The sequence below is a fragment of the Microcaecilia unicolor genome, chromosome 3, assembly GCF_901765095.1.
Source record: "Microcaecilia unicolor chromosome 3, aMicUni1.1, whole genome shotgun sequence".
NCBI lineage: Eukaryota > Metazoa > Chordata > Amphibia > Gymnophiona > Siphonopidae > Microcaecilia > Microcaecilia unicolor.
In genome coordinates this window covers 255879309-255902914 of record NC_044033.1, presented here as the reverse complement: position 1 = coordinate 255902914, position 23606 = coordinate 255879309, and the positions used below count along the sequence as shown (strand labels likewise).

General features: G+C 51.3%; 1 protein-coding gene across 3 annotated transcripts in view; it reads right to left on the bottom strand.

The window, feature by feature from the left end:
* The window catches only part of POLD1 (DNA polymerase delta 1, catalytic subunit), an 83035-nt gene that overhangs the window by 25649 nt on the left and 33780 nt on the right, over positions 1-23606 (bottom strand). For all 3 annotated transcript variants that reach the window (XM_030197967.1, XM_030197968.1, XM_030197966.1), the window contains exon 19: positions 21589-21726. In XM_030197967.1, the coding sequence (XP_030053827.1) occupies positions 21589-21726 (138 nt within the window). The remainder of the gene's footprint in view (positions 1-21588; positions 21727-23606) is intronic.

The following is a 23606-nucleotide window of genomic DNA, read 5'->3' as shown; positions in this document are numbered from 1 at the left end:
CAGCACCATCTCCGTCTCCCGCCACCGGCTTTGCCACCCAATCTCGTCTAAGCTCCCTAGGATCCATTCCTTATGAGCAGGATTCCTTTATGTTTATCCCACGCATGTTTGAATTCCGTTACCGTTTTCGTTTCCACCACCTCCCGGAGTTTAAAGTGACTGTAAGGTCTAGCGTTCGACCTGGAGCCGCAACATGAATAAAAAAAGCGGCGCCCTGCAGCGCGAAAACGAACGGCCCTCCACGAGAGACGGATCGGGGCCTGGTTCGCCATGCTTCTCTGAAGGCGCGGAGAGTGTCGGAATTGGGGTCAGCATCTTCCCATGAGGAGCGGAGTGAGTCTGCTTCTGTGCAGGACCTCCCGCAGGATTTCACAAAATGTTTCGAGGTAATGAGGACCGAGATTCGTGCGTCTAAAGAAGAGATTTTGGAGCACGTGGATGCTCTCAGTGTGGACTTGAGAGAGCTGGGAGGCAAGGTGGAGGCCCTAGAAGAGCGGGCAGACGAGCAGCAAGAGAAAAACGAGGAGGTAGAGCAACTCCTTAAAAAATTGGGTGAGCAGGCTGAGGACTTTCACTATAAGCTGGATGACCTTGAGAATCGGGGGCGCAGACAAAACCTTCGATTCCGGGGCATCCCGGAGAACGGAGACAAAGAAAATGTCCCAGCAGTGGTGCGTGCTCTCTGTGCCCATATGATGGGCCCTGAATTTAACTCCAATGAGATGGGCATAGAAAGAGCTCACAGAGCGCTGGGCCAACCACGCGAAAATAGGCCAAGAGACATAGTGGTGCGCTTTGCTTCATACACGTGTAAGGATCAGATCAGGCAAATGGCGCGTCAGACCTCTGGTTTGGAATTTAATGGAGCCCGAGTGGCGATATATCAAGATCTTTCACTGTTCACCCTAAGTCTGAGACGAGCAATGAAGTCGGTCATAGAAGTGCTGACCAAAGAGAAAATCTCCTACAGATGGGCTTTCCTGTTTGCTATATGTTTTATCCTCAACGGAGAGCAGCTCAGATGCCGCAGCGTGGGTGACGCGTGGAAACGACTGCATGAAGCAGGACTGACCCAGATGGCATCTTTACCGACGGAGATAGCGCCTGCAATGAAAGCTCGGTTCCAGCGGTGGAAGCGTGTGGAGAAAACTGCAAAGGCTGCAAGCTCCAAGACCTGAAAGACTGGTGGGATGCAATGATTGGTGGTTTCTCGGGTTCCGGAGACAATTTTCTTTTTAAGAATTTCAGTGAACAGATGTCGGGGGGAGAGGAGATTTTGAGTGCCTTACTGGTTGGGTGGTCAGAGTCATCTATGTGAATGTTTATGCAGGGTGGGTTGTGGAGTTGGGGGGTCTGAGTGGTCATCCTTCTTTATGTTATAGTTTGTATTGTTATTATAAATTTGGTTAAGGAGGTCACATTCCTCTAGGTCCCAGGTAGCGCTACAAAGCGCTGGCTGGTGGTTGGTGGATTTTCAGTGGAGGGGGGGGGGGGGGGGAGAAGGGGGGGGGGGTCGGGAGGGAGGGATCGGGGGACTGGGTGGGGGTGGGGCAGATGGGGAGGAATTGGGGTCTTCCTTCAAAGCTCAGTGTAGATCAGAGTTTGACATATGGCGGATCTTAAGTTCCTTACTTATAATATAAAGGGTCTGAACTCGCCTTATAAAAGACACGCCCTACAGCAGGAATTGCGGCTGCTGAACCCGCATGTAGTATTTTTGCAAGAAACCCATCTGCTAAAGAAATATGAAGGGTTACTGATATCTAAGCAGTACCCGCATGTGGTGTGTGCCTCAGATGAATCGGGTGCAAAAAAGAGGGGGGTGGCTATATTAGTCCATAAGGATGTCCAGATGCAGGTTCTGCACCAGAAAAGGGACAGGGAGGGTAGATTTCTTTTTCTGCATGTATTGCTGGAGCAGGAAGAATATACTTTGGCTAACGTTTACGCTCCAAATGAAGGGCAGGAGGGTTTTTTCTTGCGCCTCCTGAGAGAGTTGCAATCCTTCGCCGTAGGTAAAGTGTTAGTGGCGGGAGACTTTAACGCTACTATGCAACCAAGTCTGGATAGATCGGCACCGCCTGCTTCGGTGGACTGTAGGAACTCTCGAGGGTTGCAAAAACTTGTACAAGAAATGGGTATGTATGATGTGTGGAGACAGGGGCATTCTAGAGGACGTGACTATACCTATTACTCCCCTGTACACCTTTCTTACTCAAGATTGGATTATATTTTCCTTGATAAAACATTGTCAGAGGGGGGAGGGAACTCGGGTATAGGCTCCACCACTATTTCTGATCATGCCCCTGCCTGGATGGTGCTCCCCTCCTTGCGAGAGGAGGAGAAAGAAAAAAAGATGGACATTTAATAATAGCTTGCTACGAGACCCAGAAATTGTGGCTGGATTTATCCCTGTTATGTTAGAATATTTCGACCTCAATGTGGACTCGGGACCGTCCCTAGGAATAGTGTGGGATGCCTTTAAGGCAGTATCTAGGGGATATTTTATGAAATGTGCAGGTCAGAAAGCCCGGGCCCATAAAGCACGATTGATTCAATGTATGGACAGGGTGAGGGCCTTGGAGACCAGATATTGGGTCATGGGGTCGGTGTCCGACTACCGAAAGCTTAAAGACAAGAGGCTTGAGATTGCCTCGTTGCACGAGGACAGTTTGAAGTTTGTACATGCAAGGGTAAAGCAAATTTATTATGAGGGTACCAATAAGCCAGGCAGACTGTTAGCAGCCAAATTAAGAAAGTTGAGGTCAGACCGGCAAATCATGAGAGTTAAGGACGGTAAGGGAGGAATGCTAAATAGATCCGAACAGATCAGGAAATGCTTTGCCCAATACTATGAGACTTTATATACAGTGGTGGAAATAAGTATTTGATCCCTTGCTGATTTTGTAAGTTTGCCCACTGACAAAGACATGAGCAGCCCATAATTGAAGGGTAGGTTATTGGTAACAGTGAGAGATAGCACATCACAAATTAAATCCGGAAAATCACATTGTGGAAAGTATATGAATTTATTTGCATTCTGCAGAGGGAAATAAGTATTTGATCCCCCACCAACCAGTAAGAGATCTGGCCCCTACAGACCAGGTAGATGCTCCAAATCAACTCGTTACCTGCATGACAGACAGCTGTCGGCAATGGTCACCTGTATGAAAGACACCTGTCCACAGACTCAGTGAATCAGTCAGACTCTAACCTCTACAAAATGGCCAAGAGCAAGGAGCTGTCTAAGGATGTCAGGGACAAGATCATACACCTGCACAAGGCTGGAATGGGCTACAAAACCATCAGTAAGACGCTGGGCGAGAAGGAGACAACTGTTGGTGCCATAGTAAGAAAATGGAAGAAGTACAAAATGACTGTCAATCGACAAAGATCTGGGGCTCCACGCAAAATCTCACCTCGTGGGGTATCCTTGATCATGAGGAAGGTTAGAAATCAGCCTACAACTACAAGGGGGGAACTTGTCAATGATCTCAAGGCAGCTGGGACTACTGTCACCACGAAAACCATTGGTAACACATTACGACATAACGGATTGCAATCCTGCAGTGCCCGCAAGGTCCCCCTGCTCCGGAAGGCACATGTGACGGCCCGTCTGAAGTTTGCCAGTGAACACCTGGATGATGCCGAGAGTGATTGGGAGAAGGTGCTGTGGTCAGATGAGACAAAAATTGAGCTCTTTGGCATGAACTCAACTCGCCGTGTTTGGAGGAAGAGAAATGCTGCCTATGACCCAAAGAACACCGTCCCCACTGTCAAGCATGGAGGTGGAAATGTTATGTTTTGGGGGTGTTTCTCTGCTAAGGGCACAGGACTACTTCACCGCATCAATGGGAGAATGGATGGGGCCATGTACCGTACAATTCTGAGTGACAACCTCCTTCCCTCCGCCAGGGCCTTAAAAATGGGTCGTGGCTGGGTCTTCCAGCACGACAATGACCCAAAACATACAGCCAAGGCAACAAAGGAGTGGCTCAGGAAGAAGCACATTAGGGTCATGGAGTGGCCTAGCCAGTCACCAGACCTTAATCCCATTGAAAACTTATGGAGGGAGCTGAAGCTGCGAGTTGCCAAGCGACAGCCCAGAACTCTTAATGATTTAGAGATGATCTGCAAAGAGGAGTGGACCAAAATTCCTCCTGACATGTGTGCAAACCTCATCATCAACTACAGAAGACGTCTGACCGCTGTGCTTGCCAACAAGGGTTTTGCCACCAAGTATTAGGTCTTGTTTGCCAGAGGGATTAAATACTTATTTCCCTCTGCAGAATGCAAATAAATTCATATACTTTCCACAATGTGATTTTCCGGATTTAATTTGTGATGTGCTATCTCTCACTGTTACCAATAACCTACCCTTCAATTATGGGCTGCTCATGTCTTTGTCAGTGGGCAAACTTACAAAATCAGCAAGGGATCAAATACTTATTTCCACCACTGTAAGGAGGATGCTTCCGTACAGACTGAGACAATAGAGGACTACCTGGCGGACAGGGGTCTGCCGACCTTGTCCGACTCTCAGAGACGGGAACTTGAGGAGCCAGTGGGGGTGGACGAGATTAAGCGGGTTGTAAAAGAGCTTCTGACAGGGAAGGTGCCGGGACTAGATGGCTTCACGAACGAGTTTTACAAAGCATACGTGGGAGTACTGGCACCTTACTTGGCAATGATCATGAACTCGGTGACAGAGGGAGCGCCTCTCCCTAAGACAATGCTGGAGGCATGGGTGGCCGTGATACCAAAATCAGGTAAAGACAAAACTGACTGTGCCTCATATCACCCAATTTCGATACTTAACTCTGACGTGAAAATACTGGTTAAAGTGATGGCGAATCGCCTGGGTAGAGTGCTTCCTAGCTTAATACATCCGGATCAGGTGGGCTTTATAGCCCAACGCCAAGCTATGGATAACATCAGAAGGACAGTGGACCTACTTTACGCCGCGCAGACAAAAGCTAGACCAGTGGTACTGCTTGGGTTGGATGCTGAAAAAGCGTTTGATCGGGTCCACTGGGGATACCTGGATAAGGTCATGCATAGAGCAGGGATTGGTCAGCAATATCGAGCCTGGGTTCAGGCATTAAATTCATCGCCGACAGCCTGTGTCAGAGTGAACGGAGGGCACTCTGCGGCGTTTCCACTTGGGCGTGGGACGTGGCAAGGGTGCCCATCATCCCCGTTACTGTTCGCCCTGGCGATGGAACCTCTGGCGGCGACGATCCGATATAATGATGATATTGCTGTAGTTAGAGTGGGTGCCCGAGAATACAAAATTGCTCTATTTGCTGACGACGTTCTCCTGACCTTAACAAAACCGCTGACCTCTCTCCCTAATCTCATGAGAGTGATAGAAGATTATGCGAGGGTGTCGGGATATAAATTGAATGCCAGCAAATCAACGGGAATGGCGGTTGCAATTCCCCCGAACCTGATGGACACCTTGAGGTCGTCCTTCGCTTTCAAGTGGGAGAGTAATGCAATTAGGTATCTTGGGGTGCAGATCACAGGCAAGTTATCTGAGCTGTTTGCTGCCAATTACCCAGTCCTCAAGAGGGAAGTGCAGAGAGATCTGGATAGATGGAAGGCTATGGGTCTCTCCTGGTTTGGGAGGATAGCGGCGATAAAAATGAATGTTTTACCACGGCTCCTGTATTTATTTCAGGTACTCCCCCTGCGGTTATCTAGAGCCTTTCTGTCTGGGATGCAAGATATTTTGATTAGATTCGTATGGAATCAGCAATGACCACGGCTGCCTTGAGCCCTGTTATACAAGAGTAGACAGGAGGGAGGGTTGGGGGTGCCCAACCTTCAATGGTATTATTGTGCAGCACAGTCCATGGCGGCAGTAGATTGGTTTAGACGAGAGGACCACAAGCTGTGGGTTGACATTGAACAAAATCTGGTGGGTTCTCGTAAGTTGGGACACCTAATGTGGAACGCAGGTAATCATAGAGGTAGGGTGGATAAATTCCCACCTACAGTACAGGCTACTTTTTACTATTGGGACCTTCTGTTTCCTCAGCAGCAACCTTTGGTGTCAGGACTGGCCCCGATAGTGGATAATCCTCTGTTTACCCCGGGTACAGGAAACACTACATTCTGTAAATGGGCGGAGGCGGGTTTGGACAATTACATGTGGGGGAGACTATTGTACCCTTCGAGACCCTTGCGATTGACTTTGGTCTTTCACGGGGGGGACCGATACGCCCACTTGCAACTACAACATTTTTTGAAAGGGAAGGCGTACATGGGATGCCTGAAACGGGATACTCACCTGTTGGAGGAGGTGTGTGTGGACCCCAAGGGCACGAAAGGATTGATTTCTAAATTGTACACTTACTTAGTGAAAGGCTCCAAAACGTCCATATTGCATAGAAAACGGTGGGAACAGGAGCTACAGTTTTCGTTACCGGAGACAGGCTGGCTGACCTTAGAGAGGAGTCTGTTGCGGGTCTCTCGTTCAGTGGACATGCAGGAGAATGCTGTAAAGGTATTCTATAGATGGTACCTGACCCCGGTTAGATTACACCATATGTTTACACAGGTTTCAAAGGGCTGCTGGAGGAACTGTGGGGGGGGAGGGGACTATGGGACACATCTGGTGGCTATGTCCTAAGGCACAGGCCTATTGGAGGGGTGTGCACTCCCGACTTCAGGTATGACTCAGCAGTTCTGTGCGGTGGCATCCTTTGATCTTTTTATTAGGACAGAGACCTGAGGGCATTACATCTGATCAGAGGGGATTGGTAAGATATTCCCTGGTGGCGGCCCGAGTCCACTTGGCCCGAAATTGGAAAATGCCACAAGTACCCTCAATGAGTGGTTGGCTTACTAAAGTGAGTTACATATGTGAGATGGAGAGACTGACTGCGGTGACAGGGAGAAATTTGCCAAAATGGCAAAAGATATTGGCCCCCTTTTTAAAGCACACAAAAGGAACTGGATAACAAATGTAGTTTTAGCAGTGTTTACTGATAAGGATGGGAAGACGGGGGGTAGAGGGGGTTGGGGGGGGGGAGGGTCAAGGCGGGTGAAGGGAGGGAGGAACTGTTGTATAAAATTAAAAATGTTGGAAGTAACATAATCTACTGTTAAAGCATTGCGTTGGTGATGGTGCGTTCTTTTGCTAGATACCCAATGTTAGAATCATACTGTGTTACGAAAGGTGAAATTAGATCTTACCTGCTAATTTTCTTTCCTCTAGACCCTCCAGGCCGGTCAAGACGCGTGGGTTATGTACTCCTACCAGCAGAGGGAGACTGAGAAAACACTGAGCTTTGAACACTGACTATATAACCTGTGCAGTACATACAGTAGCCAGTATAACACTCACAAAGCAGAGCAACAAAAAACACAACTTTAACTTTAACCAGCAACCCTGTACATGGCTTCCGCCAACTGCAAGAACATTCACTGTTCCTTTCATTGCATTGTAGATACTGTCATTTCGTGCTTCCACAGGTGGACTTCCTGAAACGCCACACCTGCACCAGACCCACACTAACCAAAAACTGGTAACAAGAGTCTGAAATTACGACAATCATCAGCTGCCAAGAGATGGCAACAGAAACCTACCTCCTGGCCTACAGTATACCTGGGCGGGTCCTTGACCGGTCTGGAGGGTCTAGAGGAAAGAAAATTAGCAGGTAAGATCTAATTTCACCTTCCTCTAGACCCTCCAGACTGGTCAAGACGCGTGGGACGTACCAAAGCAGTAAACACCTTATGGGCGGGACCTACGAAGGCCAGAGGTCAACACTGCTGCTCCAAAACTCGCCTCTTCCTTCGCATGCACATCAATCCTATAATGCTTCACAAACGAATTAAACGAAGACCAAACTGCCGCCCGACAAATATCTGAAGGGGGAATCATACTATTCTCCGCCCAAGAGGCCGCAACCGCCCTGGTAGAATGAGCAGAAAATACCTTAGGAACCTCACGGCCCTTCACCAAATAGGCCGACGCAATCGCCTCCTTCAACCATCTTGCTATCGTCGCCTTGGATGCCGCTGCACCCTTTTTAGGGCCACCATGAAGCACAAACAAACGATCCGACGCTCTGAACGCCTGCGTTCTAGACAGATAACACCGCAAGATGCGCCGAACATCTAACTTCGCCAGCCGACGCTGCTCCAAATCTCCCGCCAAGTTACCTAAAACAGGCAACGAAATGACCTGATTAACATGAAACTCTGAAACCACCTTGTGCAAAAAGGAAGGCACCGGCCTCAAAGACACCTTTTCCTTGGAAAAAGACAGAAAGGGCTCTCTACACAACAAAGCCTGCAATTCCGAGACTCTCCGAGCTGAGGTAATAGCCACCAAAAAGACCGCCTTCAAGGAAAGATCTTTGCACGAAGCCGCAACCAAAGGTTCAAATGGAGGTCTGACTAAGGCATCTAAAACGAGATTCAAATCCCACGGGGGAACCAACCGCTGACGAGGCGGCCGCAACAACTTCACACCTTTCAAAAAACGAACAACCTCAGGAATAGAAGCTATGGACTTCCCCTGAACCTTCCCCCGAAAACACGACAAAGCTGCCACCTGAACCTTCAAGGTAGCCAAGGCCAGACCCCTGTCCAAACCATCCTGCAAAAATTCCAAGACCTCCGCCACCGAGGAACGAAAAGGCATCACTGTCTGCTCTGCACACCAGTGCTCAAACAATCTCCAAACCCAAACATACGCCAATGGTGGAGGTTCTGCGGGAATTCAACATTGTGTATCAATGACTCTGGCAGAAAACCCTTTCTTCCTCAACCTATGCCTCTCAAGAGCCAAGCCATAAGCGAGAACCGAGCCGGGTCTGGCATAACTATCGGGCCTTGACACAAGAGTACTGTTTCCGACAACTGAAGGGGCTCTGCGACCGCCAATCGCACCAGATCTCCGTACCACGGTCGACGCGGCCAGTTCGGAGCTATCAAAATCACCCATCCTGAGTGCCACTCGATGCGCTGGATTACTCGACCTACCAACGGCCACGGAGGAAACACATACAGCAATCCCTGCGGCCAGGGTAACAGCAGAGTGTCGAGACCCTCCGCTTGCGGATCTCTCCGACGACTGAAAAACCTTGGAACTTGGGCATTGCGCGCTGTGGCCATCAGATCCATAACTGGCAGACCCCAGACTGACACAATTCGGCCGAAAACCGACCGATGTAGAGACCACTCTCCGGGATCCAGAGTATGCCGGCTCAAAAAAATCTGCGTCCATGTTGTCCACCCCAGCCACATGAGCCGCCGAGAGCGCCTGAAGATGGTATGTTTAAGATGGCCGACAGGTAAGGAGCTCAGGCAAGGAGCTCCTCAGGTCCAAAGAAAGAGACCTACCTGGACCATCCAACGCCGTCCACAACCGGACTGAATTGGACCGGGGCTGACCCAGAGCCGATTGGGAACAGCCGAGCGACCTCACTGAGCCCGAGACCGGCCGAGGTGACCCGTTTGCTGTACACCACGAGGCCGCGACGCACCCCCGACCGGACAAGTCCACCTGGGCCTAGCTGAACTACCCAGGTCAGTCTAACCACCCGAGCTAAGCTGAAGCCGGAGCGGGGCAGATTCGAGGCCGAAGGACGGCTCGACCTCGCAGCACTCCGAAGTGATCGAGCGAGAGCTTCCGAGGCCGACCGGAGTTGTCTAACTGCCGGTGCTGTCGACCTGCAGCGTCCCAGACCGAACTGGTCAAGCTTGGCCGAGATCGACCAGTCTCGCCGACCGACGGCCTTCACGAGAAGCTGCTGTGGTGGTTGATGCTTCCTTGGACCGATAGGGGCCTTGGGACGCCAGAGTGGAGAGATGCTGACGTCGAGACAGCGGGCCGGTTAGAGAAAAACAGCGGAAGTTGCCTGGTGATTGGAAACCAAGCCACAGACCCCTGGACGGATCGGGAGCGACTGGAGACCCACCTGAGCATCCCTGGACCGGAGACACACCGAAACAGCTGAGGCCAGGTTGGTCACGATCACGCTGCAGTGAGGCTTCACTGCTTACAAAGGACTAGATAGGCTCACTTTCACTCCTAGCCTATCAAACCTCCTTGCAGCAGTTCTGAACTTGCAAGCTGTTTGAGTAAACCGGATGACGGCTGTGCAGAATAAAGGAAACACTACTAATCTATCAAACCTCAGTGCAGCTGCTTAAAGACTTGCATGCACTGTGTTGAGTGTACTGGATGACGGCAGCGCTGAACTGGGAAACAGAGATTAATCAGCACGGCTCCCTTGCCTATAATGGTCTGGATAGGCTCACTTTCACACCAGTCTACTCCAATCAACTAAATCCCCCCACGTACGTGGCTGGTAGTAGTCTGCCGCACTGGTCGACCGTGGTCCTGTCACTGCCGCCGCACTCCCCGGCCGGAACGGCCTGGGCACATATTGCAGTGCGGACCACGGGACCGAGACGCCTGGGCTTCGCAGAGCCGACAGGAGAGTCCACCAGCCCCGGCCCGTTCCAGCCCACCAATCCAGCGTCTGCAGTGGCTTTGGGGCGATCCAGCATCCTGTGCGTCGGGCCGACCAGGCAGGGGCAGAGACCGTGGGAGACAGTCCTTCAGCCCCACCTTATCCCAGTCCGTAGGCCCGGCTCTTCCCTCCTGCCTGCTCTGACCCATCCGCCTGCCTCATCTGCTCCATCTGCCTGCCTGCTCTGTTCCATCTGCTCCATCTGCCTGCTCCAGCTCGCTCCACTTTGCTGACCCAGCTTTTCCAGCCTCCCTGCTTACTACAGCCATCTGCTCCAGCTTGGTCCAGCCCGCCTGACCCAGCTCGTCCAGCTTGTTCCACTCCATCTGATCCAGCCTCTCCCTGCTCGTTCCAGTCCATCTCCACCACCCTGTTCCAGTCCGTCGGATCCAGTTTCTTCCTGCCTGCTCCAGCTTGGTCCAGCCCGCCTGATCCAGCTTATTCCACGCCATCTGATCCAGCTTCTCCCTGCTCGTTCCAGTCTATCTGCACCCTGTTCCAGTCCGTCGGATCCAGCTTCTTCCTGCTTGCTCCAGCCACCTGCTCCAGCTGTTGTCCGCCTGATCCAGCTTCTCCCTGCTCGTTCCAGCTTCTCCAGCTGTTCCAGCCCGCCTAATCCAGATTGCTCCAACCCGCTTGATCCAGCTCCCCTGCTCATCCCCGTCCACCTGCTCCAGCCTCTGTTGGATCCAGCTCTTCCTGCTCGTCCCAGTCCATCTGCTCCAGACTCCGTCGGATCCAGCTCTTCCTGCTTGTTCATAAGTACATAAGTAGTGCCATACTGGGAAAGACCAAAGGTCCATCTAGCCCAGCATCCTGTCACCGACAGTGGCCAATCCAGGTCAAGGGCACCTGGCACGCTCCCCAAACGTAAAAACATTCCAGACAAGTTATACCTAAAAATGCGGAATTTTTCCAAGTCCATTTAATAGCGGTCTATGGACTTGTCCTTTAGGAATCTATCTAACCCCTTTTTAAACTCCGTCAAGCTAACCGCCCGTACCACGTTCTCCGGCAACGAATTCCAGAGTCTAATTACACGTTGGGTGAAGAAAAATTTTCTCCGATTCGTTTTAAATTTACCACACTGTAGCTTCAACTCATGCCCTCTAGTCCTATTATTTTTGGATAGCGTGAACAGTCGCTTCACATCCACCCGATCCATTCCACTCATTATTTTATACACTTCTATCATATCTCCCCTCAGCCGTCTCTTCTCCAAGCTGAAAAGCCCTAGCCTTCTCAGCCTCTCTTCATAGGAAAGTCGTCCCATCCCCACTATCATTTTCGTCGCCCTTCGCTGTACCTTTTCCAATTCTACTATATCTTTTTTGAGATACGGAGACCAGTACTGAACACAATACTCCAGGTGCGGTCGCACCATGGAGCGATACAACGGCATTATAACATCCGCACACCTGGACTCCATACCCTTCCTAATAACACCCAACATTCTATTTGCTTTCCTAGCCGCAGAAGCACACTGAGCAGAAGGTTTCAGCGTATCATCGACGACGACACCCAGATCCCTTTCTTGATCCGTAACTCCTAACGCGGAACCTTGCAAGACGTAGCTATAATTCGGGTTCCTCTTACCCACATGCATCACTTTGCACTTGTCAACATTGAACTTCATCTGCCACTTGCACGCCCATTCTCCCAGTCTCGCAAGGTCCTCCTGTAATCGTTCACATTCCTCCTGCGACTTGACGACCCTGAATAATTTTGTGTCATCGGCGAATTTAATTACCTCACTAGTTATTCCCATCTCTAGGTCATTTATAAATACATTAAAAAGCAACGGACCCAGCACAGACCCCTGCGGGACCCCACTAACTACCCTCCTCCACTGAGAATACTGGCCACGCAATCCTACTCTCTGCTTCCTATCTTTCAACCAGTTCTTAATCCATAATAATACCCTACCTCCGATTCCATGACTCTGCAATTTCTTCAGGAGTCTTTCGTGCGGCACTTTGTCAAACGCCTTCTGAAAATCCAGATATACAATATCAACCGGCTCCCCATTGTCCACATGTTTGCTTACCCCCTCAAAAAAATGCATTAGATTGGTGAGGCAAGACTTCCCTTCACTAAATCCGTGTTGACTTTGTCTCATCAGTCCATGTTTTTGTATATGCTCTGCAATTTTATTCTTAATAATAGCCTCCACCATCTTGCCCGGCACCGACGTCAGACTCACCGGTCTATAATTTCCCGGATCTCCTCTGGAACCCTTCTTAAAAATCGGAGTAACATTGGCTACCCTCCAGTCTTCCGGTACTACACTCGATTTTAGGGACAGATTGCATATTTCTAACAGTAGCTCCGCAAGTTCATTTTTTAGTTCTATTAATACTCTGGGATGAATACCATCAGGTCCCGGTGATTTACTACTCTTCAGCTTGCTGAACTGACCCATTACATCCTCCAAGGTTACAGAGAATTTGTTTAGTTTCTCCGACTCCCCCGCTTCAAATATTCTTTCCGGCACCGGTGTCCCCCCCAAATCCTCCTCGGTGAAGACCGAAGCAAAGAATTCATTTAATTTCTCCGCTACGGCTTTGTCCTCCTTGATCGCCCCTTTAACACCATTTTCGTCCAGCAGCCCAACCGACTCTTTGGCCGGTTTCCTGCTTTTAATGTATCTAAAAAAATTTTTACTATGTATTTTTGCTTCCAACGCTAATTTCTTCTCAAAGTCCTTTTTTGCCCTCCTTATCTCCGCTTTGCATTTGGCTTGGCATTCCTTATGATCTATCCTGTTACTTTCAGTTGGTTCTCTTCTCCACTTTCTGAAGGATTGTTTTTTGGCTCTAATGATTTCCTTTATCTTACTGTTTAGCCACGCCGGCTGACGTTTAGTCTTTTTTCCCTTTTTTCTAATACGTGGAATATATTTGTCCTGAACCTCCAGGATGGTGTTTTTAAACAGCATCCACGCCTGATGCAAGTTTTTTACTCTGCGAGCTGCTCCTTTCAGTCTTTTTTTCACCATTTTTCTCATTTTGTCGTAATCACCTTTTCTATAGTTAAACGCTAGCGTACTTGATTTCCTAGTTTCACTTCCTTCAATGCCAATATCAAAACCGATCATATTATGATCACTGTTATCAAGCGGCCCTCGTATCGTTACCCCCTGCACTAGATCATGAGCACCACTAAGGACTAAGTCTAGTATTTTTCCTTCTCTTGTCGGCTCCTGAACTAGCTGTTCCATGAAGCTGTCCTTGATTTCATCAAGAAATCTTATGTCCCTTGCGTGTACAGATGTTACATTAACCCAGTCTATATGCGGGTAATTGAAATCCCCCATTATTATTGTGTTGCCCAGTTTGTTTGCGTCCCTGATTTCCTTTAACATTTCCGCATCCGTCTGTTCGTCCTGGCCAGGCGGACGGTAGTACACTCCTATCACTATCCTTTTCCCCTTTGCACATGGAATTTCAATCCACAGTGATTCCAAGGAGTGTTTTGTTTCCTGCAGAATTTTCAATCTATTTGATTCAAGGCTCTCGTTAATATACAATGCTACCCCTCCACCAATCCGATTCACCCTATCACTACGATATAATTTGTACCCCGGTATGACAGCCACCTGCTCCTGCTGTTCCAGCCCACCTAATCCAGCTTGCTCCAGTCCGCCTGATCCAGCTTCTCCCTGCTCGTTCCAGCCTCTCCAGCTGTTCCAGCCCGCCTGATCCAGTCCGCCTGTTCCAGCTTCTCCAGCTGTTCCAGCCCGCCTAACCCAGCTTGCTCCAGCCCGCCTGATCCAGCTCTTCCTGCTCGTCCCAGTCCATCTGCTCCAACCTCCGTCGGAACCAGTTCTTCCTGCTAGTTCCAGCCACCTGCTCCTGCCGTTCCAGCCTGCCTAACCCTGCTTGCTCCAGTCACCCTGATCCAGCTCTCCAGCCTTCTGCTCCTGCTGTTCCAGCCCACCTAATCCTGCTTGCTCCAGTCAGCCTGATCCAGCTTCCCCTGCTCAATCCAGTCCATCTGCACTAGCTTGCTCCTGCCCGCCTGATCCAGCTTCCAGTCCATCTGCATCAGCTGGCTCCACCCCACCAGCTTGTCCAACTTGCCTGCTCACTCACTCCCTACCTCTGTCACTACCTATGGCCCCCTTTCACATTCTATTCCTCGCCCTATCCCTCCCCAATCTCTTCCCCCTCCCTCCGCTGTCTACCACACAAACTCACTACCCATCCCCCCCCGTCCTGCCCACTACTGCAATACCCTACCTACCCCTATCCCCCTCCACCTCACCATCCCTACTGTCCTCCTCCTCCTTCCTAGCTCTCAACCTCCAACACCTCCTTCCTGCCATGAACCCTTCCCCATTCCTCCTCTGCGCATTCCGCCTTCGGCGCCCTACCTCCCCCACCCTTCTCCGCTCTCTCTTGCTCCATCTCCTGCTATCCGCGGGAGACATCAATCCCAACCCAGGTCCACAACCCATGTCCTCGTCTCATCTATGCAAACGTTCCCGCGATACCTCCAATCTCATCTCCATTCCCCTCCTCCCCCCTTCCTCCTTCCCCTTCTCGTGTGCCCTGTGGAATGCCCACTCAATCTGCAACAAACTTACCTTCACTCATGATCTCTTCATCTCCCATTCCCTCCATCTGCTCGCCCTAACCGAAACCTGGCTCACCCCCGACGACTCTGCCTCAGTCGCAGCCCTTTGCCACGGAGGCTACCTTTTCTCCCATTCGCCCCGCACAGCTAGCCGCGGTGGCGGCGTTGGCCTACTACTTTCGCCCTCCTGCAGTTTTCAACCCCTTCTCCTACCACAGTCTCACTGCTTCTCATCCTCTGAAGTCCATTCCATCCATCTATTCTACCCGCTGCCTCTCTGAGTTGCAGTCATCTACCGCCCCCCTGATAAGTCCCTCCCTTCCTTCCTTACTGATTTCGATGCCTGGCTCTCCGTTTTTCTTGAGCCCTCATCCCCATCCCTCATTCTTGGTGACTTCAACATACACACTGACAACCCATCCGACCCATACGCTTCTCAATTCCTCACCCTAACTTCCTCCTTCAACCTCCAACTGAGCTCCACCACCCCTACTCACAAATCTGGACACTGTCTTGATCTCGTTCTCTCCTCTACCTGCTCGCCCTCTAATCTCTGCGTCTCTGCTCTTCCCATTTCTGACCATCACCTGATCACATTCACACTTCATCACCCTCCCCATCAGTCCCGCCCAACACTCACCACTACCTCCAGGAATCTCCAGGCTGTTGACCCCCCCACCTTATCCGCTAGTATCTCCGATCTCTTCCCGTCCATCACGTCCTCCGAGTCCGTCGACAAGGCTGTTTCCAAGTACAATGCCACTCTCTCCTCCGCCCTAGACACCCTTGCACCGTCTGTTTCCCGTCCCACAAGGCGCACTAATCCCCAGCCCTGGCTTAACCCTTGCACCCTTTACCTTCGCTCCTGCTCCCGATCGGCTGAACGCCTATGGAGGAAATCTCGCACCCATACTGACTTCATTCACTACAAATTCATGCTATCCTCTTTCCAGTCCTCCCTATTCCTCGCCAAACAGGACTACTACACTCACTTGACTAACTCCCTCAGCTCTAACCCTCGTCGTCTCTTCGCCACCCTCAACTCCCTCCTAAAGTGCCCTCCGCTCCCCCCCCCCCCCTCACTCTCTCCTCAATCACTGGCTGACTACTTCCACGACAAGGTCTAGAAGATCAACCTCGAATTCACCACTAAACCTTCTCCTCCTCTTCATCCTATCACCCACTCCCTCAACCAATCAACCCAGGCCTCCTTCTCCTCCTTTCCTGATATCACTGAAGAGGAAACCGCCCATCTTCTCTCCTCCTCGAAATCCACCACCTGTTCCTCAGACCCCATCCCCACCAACTTACTTATCACCATCTCTCCTACTATCACCCCTCCCATCTGTCATATCCTCAACCTCTCTCTCTCCACCGCGACTGTCCCTGACACCTTCAAGCATGCTGTCACACCTCTCCTCAAAAAACCTTCACTTGACCCTACCTGTCCCTCCAACTACCGCCCCATCTCCCTCCTACCCTTCCTCTCCAAAATACTTGAACGCACCGTTCACAGCCGTTGCATTGATTTTCTCGCCTCTCATACCATCCTTGATCCGCTTCAATCTGGCTTTCGCCCACTTCACTCGACAGAAACGGCATTATCCAAAGTCTGTAATGACCTGTTCCTCGCCAAATCCAAAGGTCATTACTCCATCCTCATTCTCCTCGACCTATCCGCCGCTTTTGACACTGTCAATCACAACTTACTTCTTGACACACTGTCCTCTTTTGGGTTCCAGGGCTCTGTCCTCTCCTGGCTCTCCTCTTATCTCTCCCATCGTACCTTCAGAGAACACTCTCATGGCTCTTCCTCCACCCCTATCCCGCTCTCTGTTGGAGTCCCTCAGGGTTCTGTCCTTGGACCCCCTTCTTTTCTCTATCTACACCTCTTCCCTGGGCTCCCTGATCTCGTCTCATGGCTTCCAGTATCATCTTTATGCCGACGACACCCAGCTTTCTCTCTCCACACCTGACATCACTGCGGAAACCCAGGCCAAAGTATCGGCCTGCTTATCCGACATTGCTGCCTGGATGTCCAACCGCCACCTGAAACTGAACATGGCCAAGACCAAACTTCTTGTCCTCCCACCCAAACCCACTTCTCCTCTACCTCCACTCTCTATCTCAGTTGATAACACCCTCATCGTCCCCGTCTCATCTGCCCGCAACCTCGGTGTCATCTTCGACTCCTCCCTCTCCTTCTCTGCGCACATCCAGCAGTTAGCCAAGACCTGTCGCTTCTTCCTCTATAACATTAGCAAAATCCGCCCTTTCCTCTCTGAGCACACCACCCGAACTCTCATCCACTCTCTTGTTACCACTCGCCTTGACTACTGCAACCTACTCCTCACTGGTCTCCCACTTAGCCACCTATCCCCCCTTCAGTCCGTTCAGAACTCTGCTGCACGTCTTATCTTCCGCCTGAACCGGTACACTCACATCACCCCTCTCCTCAAGTCACTTCATTGGCTTCCGATCAGGTACCGCATTCAATTCAAGCTTCTCCTACTAACCTACAAATGTACTCGATCTGCAGCCCCTCCTTACCTCTCAACCCTCATCTCCCCTTACGTTCCTACCCGTAACCTCCGCTCTCAAGACAAATCCCTCCTTTCAGTACCCTTCTCCACCACCGCCAACTCCAGGCTCCACCCTTTCTGCCTTGCCTCACCCCACGAGTGGAACAAACTCCCCGAGCCCATACGTCAGGCCCCCTTCCCTCCCCATCTTCAAATCTCTGCTTAAAGCCCACCTCTTCAATGTCGCCTGCGGCACCTAACCTCTACACCTCTACCCAGGAAATCTAGACTGCACAACTTGACATTTCGTTCTTTAGATTGTAAGCTCATTTGAGCAGGGACCGTCCTCCTTGTTTATTTTGTACAGCGCTGCGTAACCCTAGTAGCGCTTTAGAAATGTTAAGTAGTAGTAGTAGTACCTTCCGCCCATTGGAATAACAGGGCCGCCTCCTCCGCGACCGCCTGACTCTTTGTGCCCCCTTGACGATTGACATAGGCCACGGCTGTAGCGTTGTCGCAGAGCACTCTGACTGCCTTGTGGAGAAGCATTGACTAAAAACACTGAAGTGCCAACCGAATGGCCCGAGTCTCCAACCGGTTGATGGACCACCGCCCCTGAGCTACCTGACCGAGACAATGCGCTCCCCATCCTAGCAGGCTGGCGTCTGTGACAAGAACCACCCACTGAGGGGACTCCAACGGCACTCCCTTCTCCAGATTGCAAGTTCTGAGCCACCAACGGAGGCTGCGGCGGACAACCGCCGACATCGGCAGACGCACCTCCAACTCCTGCGACAGGGGAGCCCACCGACTGAGTAGAGAGGACTGAAGCTGACGCATGTGCGCCCTGGCCCAAGGAACTACTTCTATGGTCGCCGCCATCATCCCCAGAACTTGCAGGTAAGACCGGGCCGTCGGTGACGACAGTGCAAGAAATCGCCGAATCAGGTCCTGCAACTTGCGGATTCTTGGGGGCGGCAAAACCACTCGACCCGACCTCGTATCGAAGAGAACGCCCAGATACTCCAGAGACTGCGACGGTACCAAATGACTCTTGCTGAAATTCACCACCCAGCCCAGAGACTGGAGAAACTGTACCACTCGCGACGTCGCCACCTCGCTCTCCGCCCGGGACTTGGCCCGAATCAACCAATCGTCCAGATATGGGTGCACCAAAATGCCCTGCCGGCGCAAAGCTGCCGCCACCACCACCATGACTTTGGAAAAGGTGCGGGGAGCTGTTGCCAGACCGAAGGGCAGGGCACAAAACTGAAAGTGCTTCCCTAAAACTGCAAAGCGAAGAAAACGCTGGTGCGCCGCTCGAATGGGAATGTGAAGATAAGCCTCTGTCAAGTCCAGTGAAGTTAGAAACTCTCCCTGCCGGACCGCAACAATGACCGACCGCAACGTCTCCATGTGAAAAGAGGGAACTTTGAGCGCCGCATTGACTCTCTTTAGATCTAAAATAGGCCGAAAGGCATCCTCCTTCTTTGGCACCACAAAGTAAATAGAGTAACACCCCGAGCGTTGCTGAGCGGGCGAAACAGAAACCACTGCTCCCAGACTGAGAAGACAACACAACATGTCCCGTACTGCTGCTCTCTTGAGCTTCGAGTGACAAGGGGACTCCAGAAACCGTTCGGGCGGAGAGGTCTCAAACTCCAGGGCATAACCATCTCGAACCACTTCGAGAACCCACTGATCTGATGTGATGTGGACCCAGTTCTGGTAAAACTGACTCAGCCGAGCCCCTACACGCACCAGAGCCTGGGTCCGCACACCTTCATTGGGCAAGCCGCCCCGAGGTCTGACCTCCCCCGAACGAGCCCCAGCCTCTGCGACGACTCCCGCGAAAGGACTGGGTGTGCTGGAAAAACTGACCTCTAGAAGCCCCACTAAACCTACCAGGCCTATACCGTCGAGCCTCACTAAGTCGGCCTCGAGAGGAATTACCCCTAACTCCCAGCTTGGGACGAAAATCCGGGAGCCGAGGCACCTTGGCCTCACTAAGGCCTTTCACTAACTTATCCAACTCTTCGCCAAAAAGCCTAGAACCCTTGAAGGGGAGAGAACACAACTTAGCCTTAGAGGCCGCATCCGCGACCCAACCTCTCAACCAGAGAGCCCTACGCGCTCCCACTAACAGCCATATTTTTGGCCGACGCACGAAACAAATCATACAGTGCATCGGACAAAAAGGACGAACCCATCTCCAACTTGGCTAAATCCTGTAACCCCGAGGTTCCAATCTCCCCGGGATCATCCAGGAGCTTCTCGGCCCAGCGAAAACATGCCCGTGCCACCAGGCCCCCACACACTGAGGCCTGGAGAGCTAGCGCCGACAAGTTGAAGCTTCGCTTAAGAAATGCTTCCAACCTCCTATCTTGGGGTTCACGGAGTGCGGCCCCGCAATCTACTGGAATAGCCGTCGCTTTAGTAACCGCTGTAACCACTGCATCTACCGTAGGAGCCTTAAAGGAATCTCTATCCTCCTGCGGCAGGGATAAAGTCTCGCCATTGCTTTAGAAACCTTACACGGCGAATCTGGCGAACCCCACTCCTGGGTAATCATCTCCCGGAGATCCTTGTTCATAGGAAAGGTCCGTGCTCTATGCTGAATTCCTTTCACCAAAGTATCCTGCCCAGATTCACCTGAAGCCACCTCAGGATTAAATTTAAGGGTAGATGTGACCTGATCAATGAGCTCCGAAAGCTCATCCTTATGAAAAATCCTGAGGGATCTTCCCCAGGAAGAGAGTCCACCGGATCTACCGGACCCTCAAAACCCTCAGACTCGCCCCCATCACTAAACGGGCCTTCCATGCCCACCTGAGACAGACATTCCTCGTCCTCTGTCCACTCTAGCCGAGGTCTTTTAGGCAGCATGGGACTAACCCCCTCCACTCCCTGGGGGGGGGGACCGATTTCCAAGCCTGAAAAAGAGTCCACACAAACTCTGGAGGAAAGCCAACCCCTCCTGGACCCTCATTAGCCACTTTCTGTGCCACAACGGAGGCAACTGGCTCAACCACAGCTGAATCTGCGGAATGCGCTGAATTCAAAATGGCGGCCGTTCCCACCGAAAGCGCCGCCACCGGGCCTGACTGAGTTGCTGCTGACAAAGGGGACGCCGATACCGCCGGGACTTCCGCGGTTAACTCGGGGGGAACTGCCTCCAAACGTTTAGGTTCTCCGCAAAGACGACACTGACCGCCCGGCGATTCGATGCACCGGCGCGAGCACGCGCAACAACGGAGGAGTTTTCCCGCCATAAGTTCAAAGGCAAAGGCAGCGCTACCCCGTACCGGCCCCAAGGTCAGGCAAGCCCCAAAAGCACTGCTTTCTCGCTCCTAGGACGGAAATGAACTCCCGTTCGTTCCGCACCAAATAAATAAATATATCTCCCTTAAAGAGACAGAAGACAATTCTGGCAGCTGAAAATTGTAAGGCTCTCAAGACTACAGTACACAGAAAGCAGCCGAGGCACAAAGCTGCCAGTAACACAGTACTGGAGAGCAGCACAGGGGGAGGGACCCGACAAACAGGTGTGACACCCCAGGGGGAACTACTGGGCCCCACTGGACCCAGGGCCCCGAAGCACTTTTTTTTTTTCTTGGCAAACCACGTACAGGGTACTTAAAGGATAGAAATCTCTTGAAAGAAACCCAAAATCTTTAATCCCTAAAATCAAAACTACCTCACCAGACTATTGAAGACTGCACAGGTTGTCCTTCTACCTCTGCTGAGACTGAGAAAATACTAGCTACCGTATGTACTGCACAGGTTATATAGTCAGTGTTCAAAGCTCAGTGTTTTCTCAGTCTCCCTCTGCTGGTAGGAGTACATAACCCACGTGTCTTGACCGGTCTGGAGGGTCGCTGAGGAAGTGTACTTTCTCTCATTGAGTTTGGACTGGTTATCCTATGCAATGATTAATAAAATCTTCTATAAATTAAAAAAAAAAAAAGAAGACACTTGTGACACACTCTCACCTTCTCAAACTCCAGCTTGATGGGTGGTGTGAAGTGGCTGGACACCCACTCTGCTGCCTCTTGTCCAATCTCCATAGCTTCTGCCACCGACTGCACACCCAGTTTACACATCACTGAATCTGTGTCTCCATAAATTACCTGTCCAATGCCCCAGGGAGAGAAAAGGAAGAGACGTTATAACCAGAGTTTCCTTAGCCTTAGCAGCAGATGAATCCAAGAAATTGTGGGTTGTATCCATCTACCAGCAGGTGGAGACAGAGATTACAAGCTGAAGGCACTGATACCAGATGACCAGCTCCTCCTTCAACCAGTATCTCCAGCAGGTGGTAGACGGGTATCTCAGCAGCTCCTAGATTTGTCTCCTGGATCAGCTGCTGGGCCTTTTGAGCCAGTTGAGCCTGGAGGAGTGTCTGGTCTGGTGATCAGCTTTGGAGGCATACTTAGTTCTCTGGGTCCCTGCCTCACCCAGTGGATCCATTTCTCCCTGTCTTTGATCCTAAGCTGTAGCCTTCCTCACTGAAAAAAAAAAAAAAAAAAAAAAAAAAAAAAAAAAGATAGTTCAAGGCAAGAGGGAGAAAAAGAACCAGCAAAGCACTCTGGAGCACTACCTGGCTGACAGCGGCTCAGTGGTTCCCCTGCACTCTCTGTCTGGTCTTCAGCGTTGGCCATCCAGCAGCCTTCCCTCGGAGCTCCCACTGGGCGTAGGGGTCTGACCTTCGCTCCGGATATTTTGACAGCTTTTTTCTGGGGTGCGTGGGAATGGCAGTTACCGCAGCGCACTTGCTGGCGGCAGGGGAGTCGCAGCCTGCTCCTAACCCTGCAAGTGGCGTCTGTAGGAAGTATTGCTTCTCCTGGTGTGCTGCTTGCCAGTTTTGCTGGTGGACTTTCGGGGACTCAGGGCAGGGGATTTTTTTCTCCCCGGATTTTGTCCTCCTTCTGCATCAAGCATTCACAGTTCCCCTACCCTTCTCCTAGGGTCCACGGTTCCCAGGTCGGAAGGGCCTTTGCTCCCTCTTCTGGTGGATCCAGCATTGAAATGGCAGCAGATTGCTGCTGCGTCAGATGCGGGGTCGGCTGGACTTTTTTCTGGGCCCCCCTCAGTGGTGACGGGCTCGGTAGGGGGAGGGTCCTTATGTCCTTCCTGAATGGATGAGTTGGAAGACGGTGAGATTCCCCAGGAGGAGTCTGATGATCCTTCTGCAGTCCATCTTTTTCGTTGGGATGAGTTGCCTTCCCTGTCAGGCTTTGGAAGCCTTAAATATTGAGAATTCCAATGCACAAGCAGAGGCTGCAGTCAATTCCAAGATGGTTAGCACTCAAAAGTACTCCAATACTTTTCCTGTGCATGCTGCCATCCAAGAACTTATTTTAGCCCAGTTGGCTGATCCTGAGGGGAGCTTAAAGGTTGCCAAAGCTATGTCCCATCTTTACCCTGTTGCTCCAGATCAGGCGGGAACCTTGTCCCCCCTAGAGTGGACGCCTTGGTCACGGCTGTTACTAAGAAGACCACCCTTCCTGTAGAGGGTGGGGTAGCCTTGAAGGACATGCAGAATCAGCGACAGGAGGTTTCCTTTAAGCGTGCTTTTGAAGTTTCAGCGCTTTCCCTTCAGGCTGCTATCTGTAGTTCCTACGCTGCTAGGGCTTGCGGCGTGTCCGATCAACCTTCTAGAACTGCGGGCAGTCCGAAACACCTCGCTAGTCTTCCAGATCTGCCTGAACAAGCCTGTTCGAGTGTTGTCGGACAACAAGACTGCTGTGGCATATATCAACCGGCAGGGCGGGACCCAGAGTTGGGTCTTAGCGGCTGAGGCAGCTCGCCTTATGGAATGGGCTGTCCTGCATTCCTTTGCTGTCTGTGGCTCACACATTGCGGGTCAGTGCAATGTGCACACAGATTTTCTCAGCCGTCATCACCTGGATCCGGCAGAGTGGGAGCTGTCGGAGATGGTGTTTCGTCGGATTCGTCGTAAATGGGGAACACCAGAGATGGATCTGATGGCGTCTCTTCAAAATGCAAA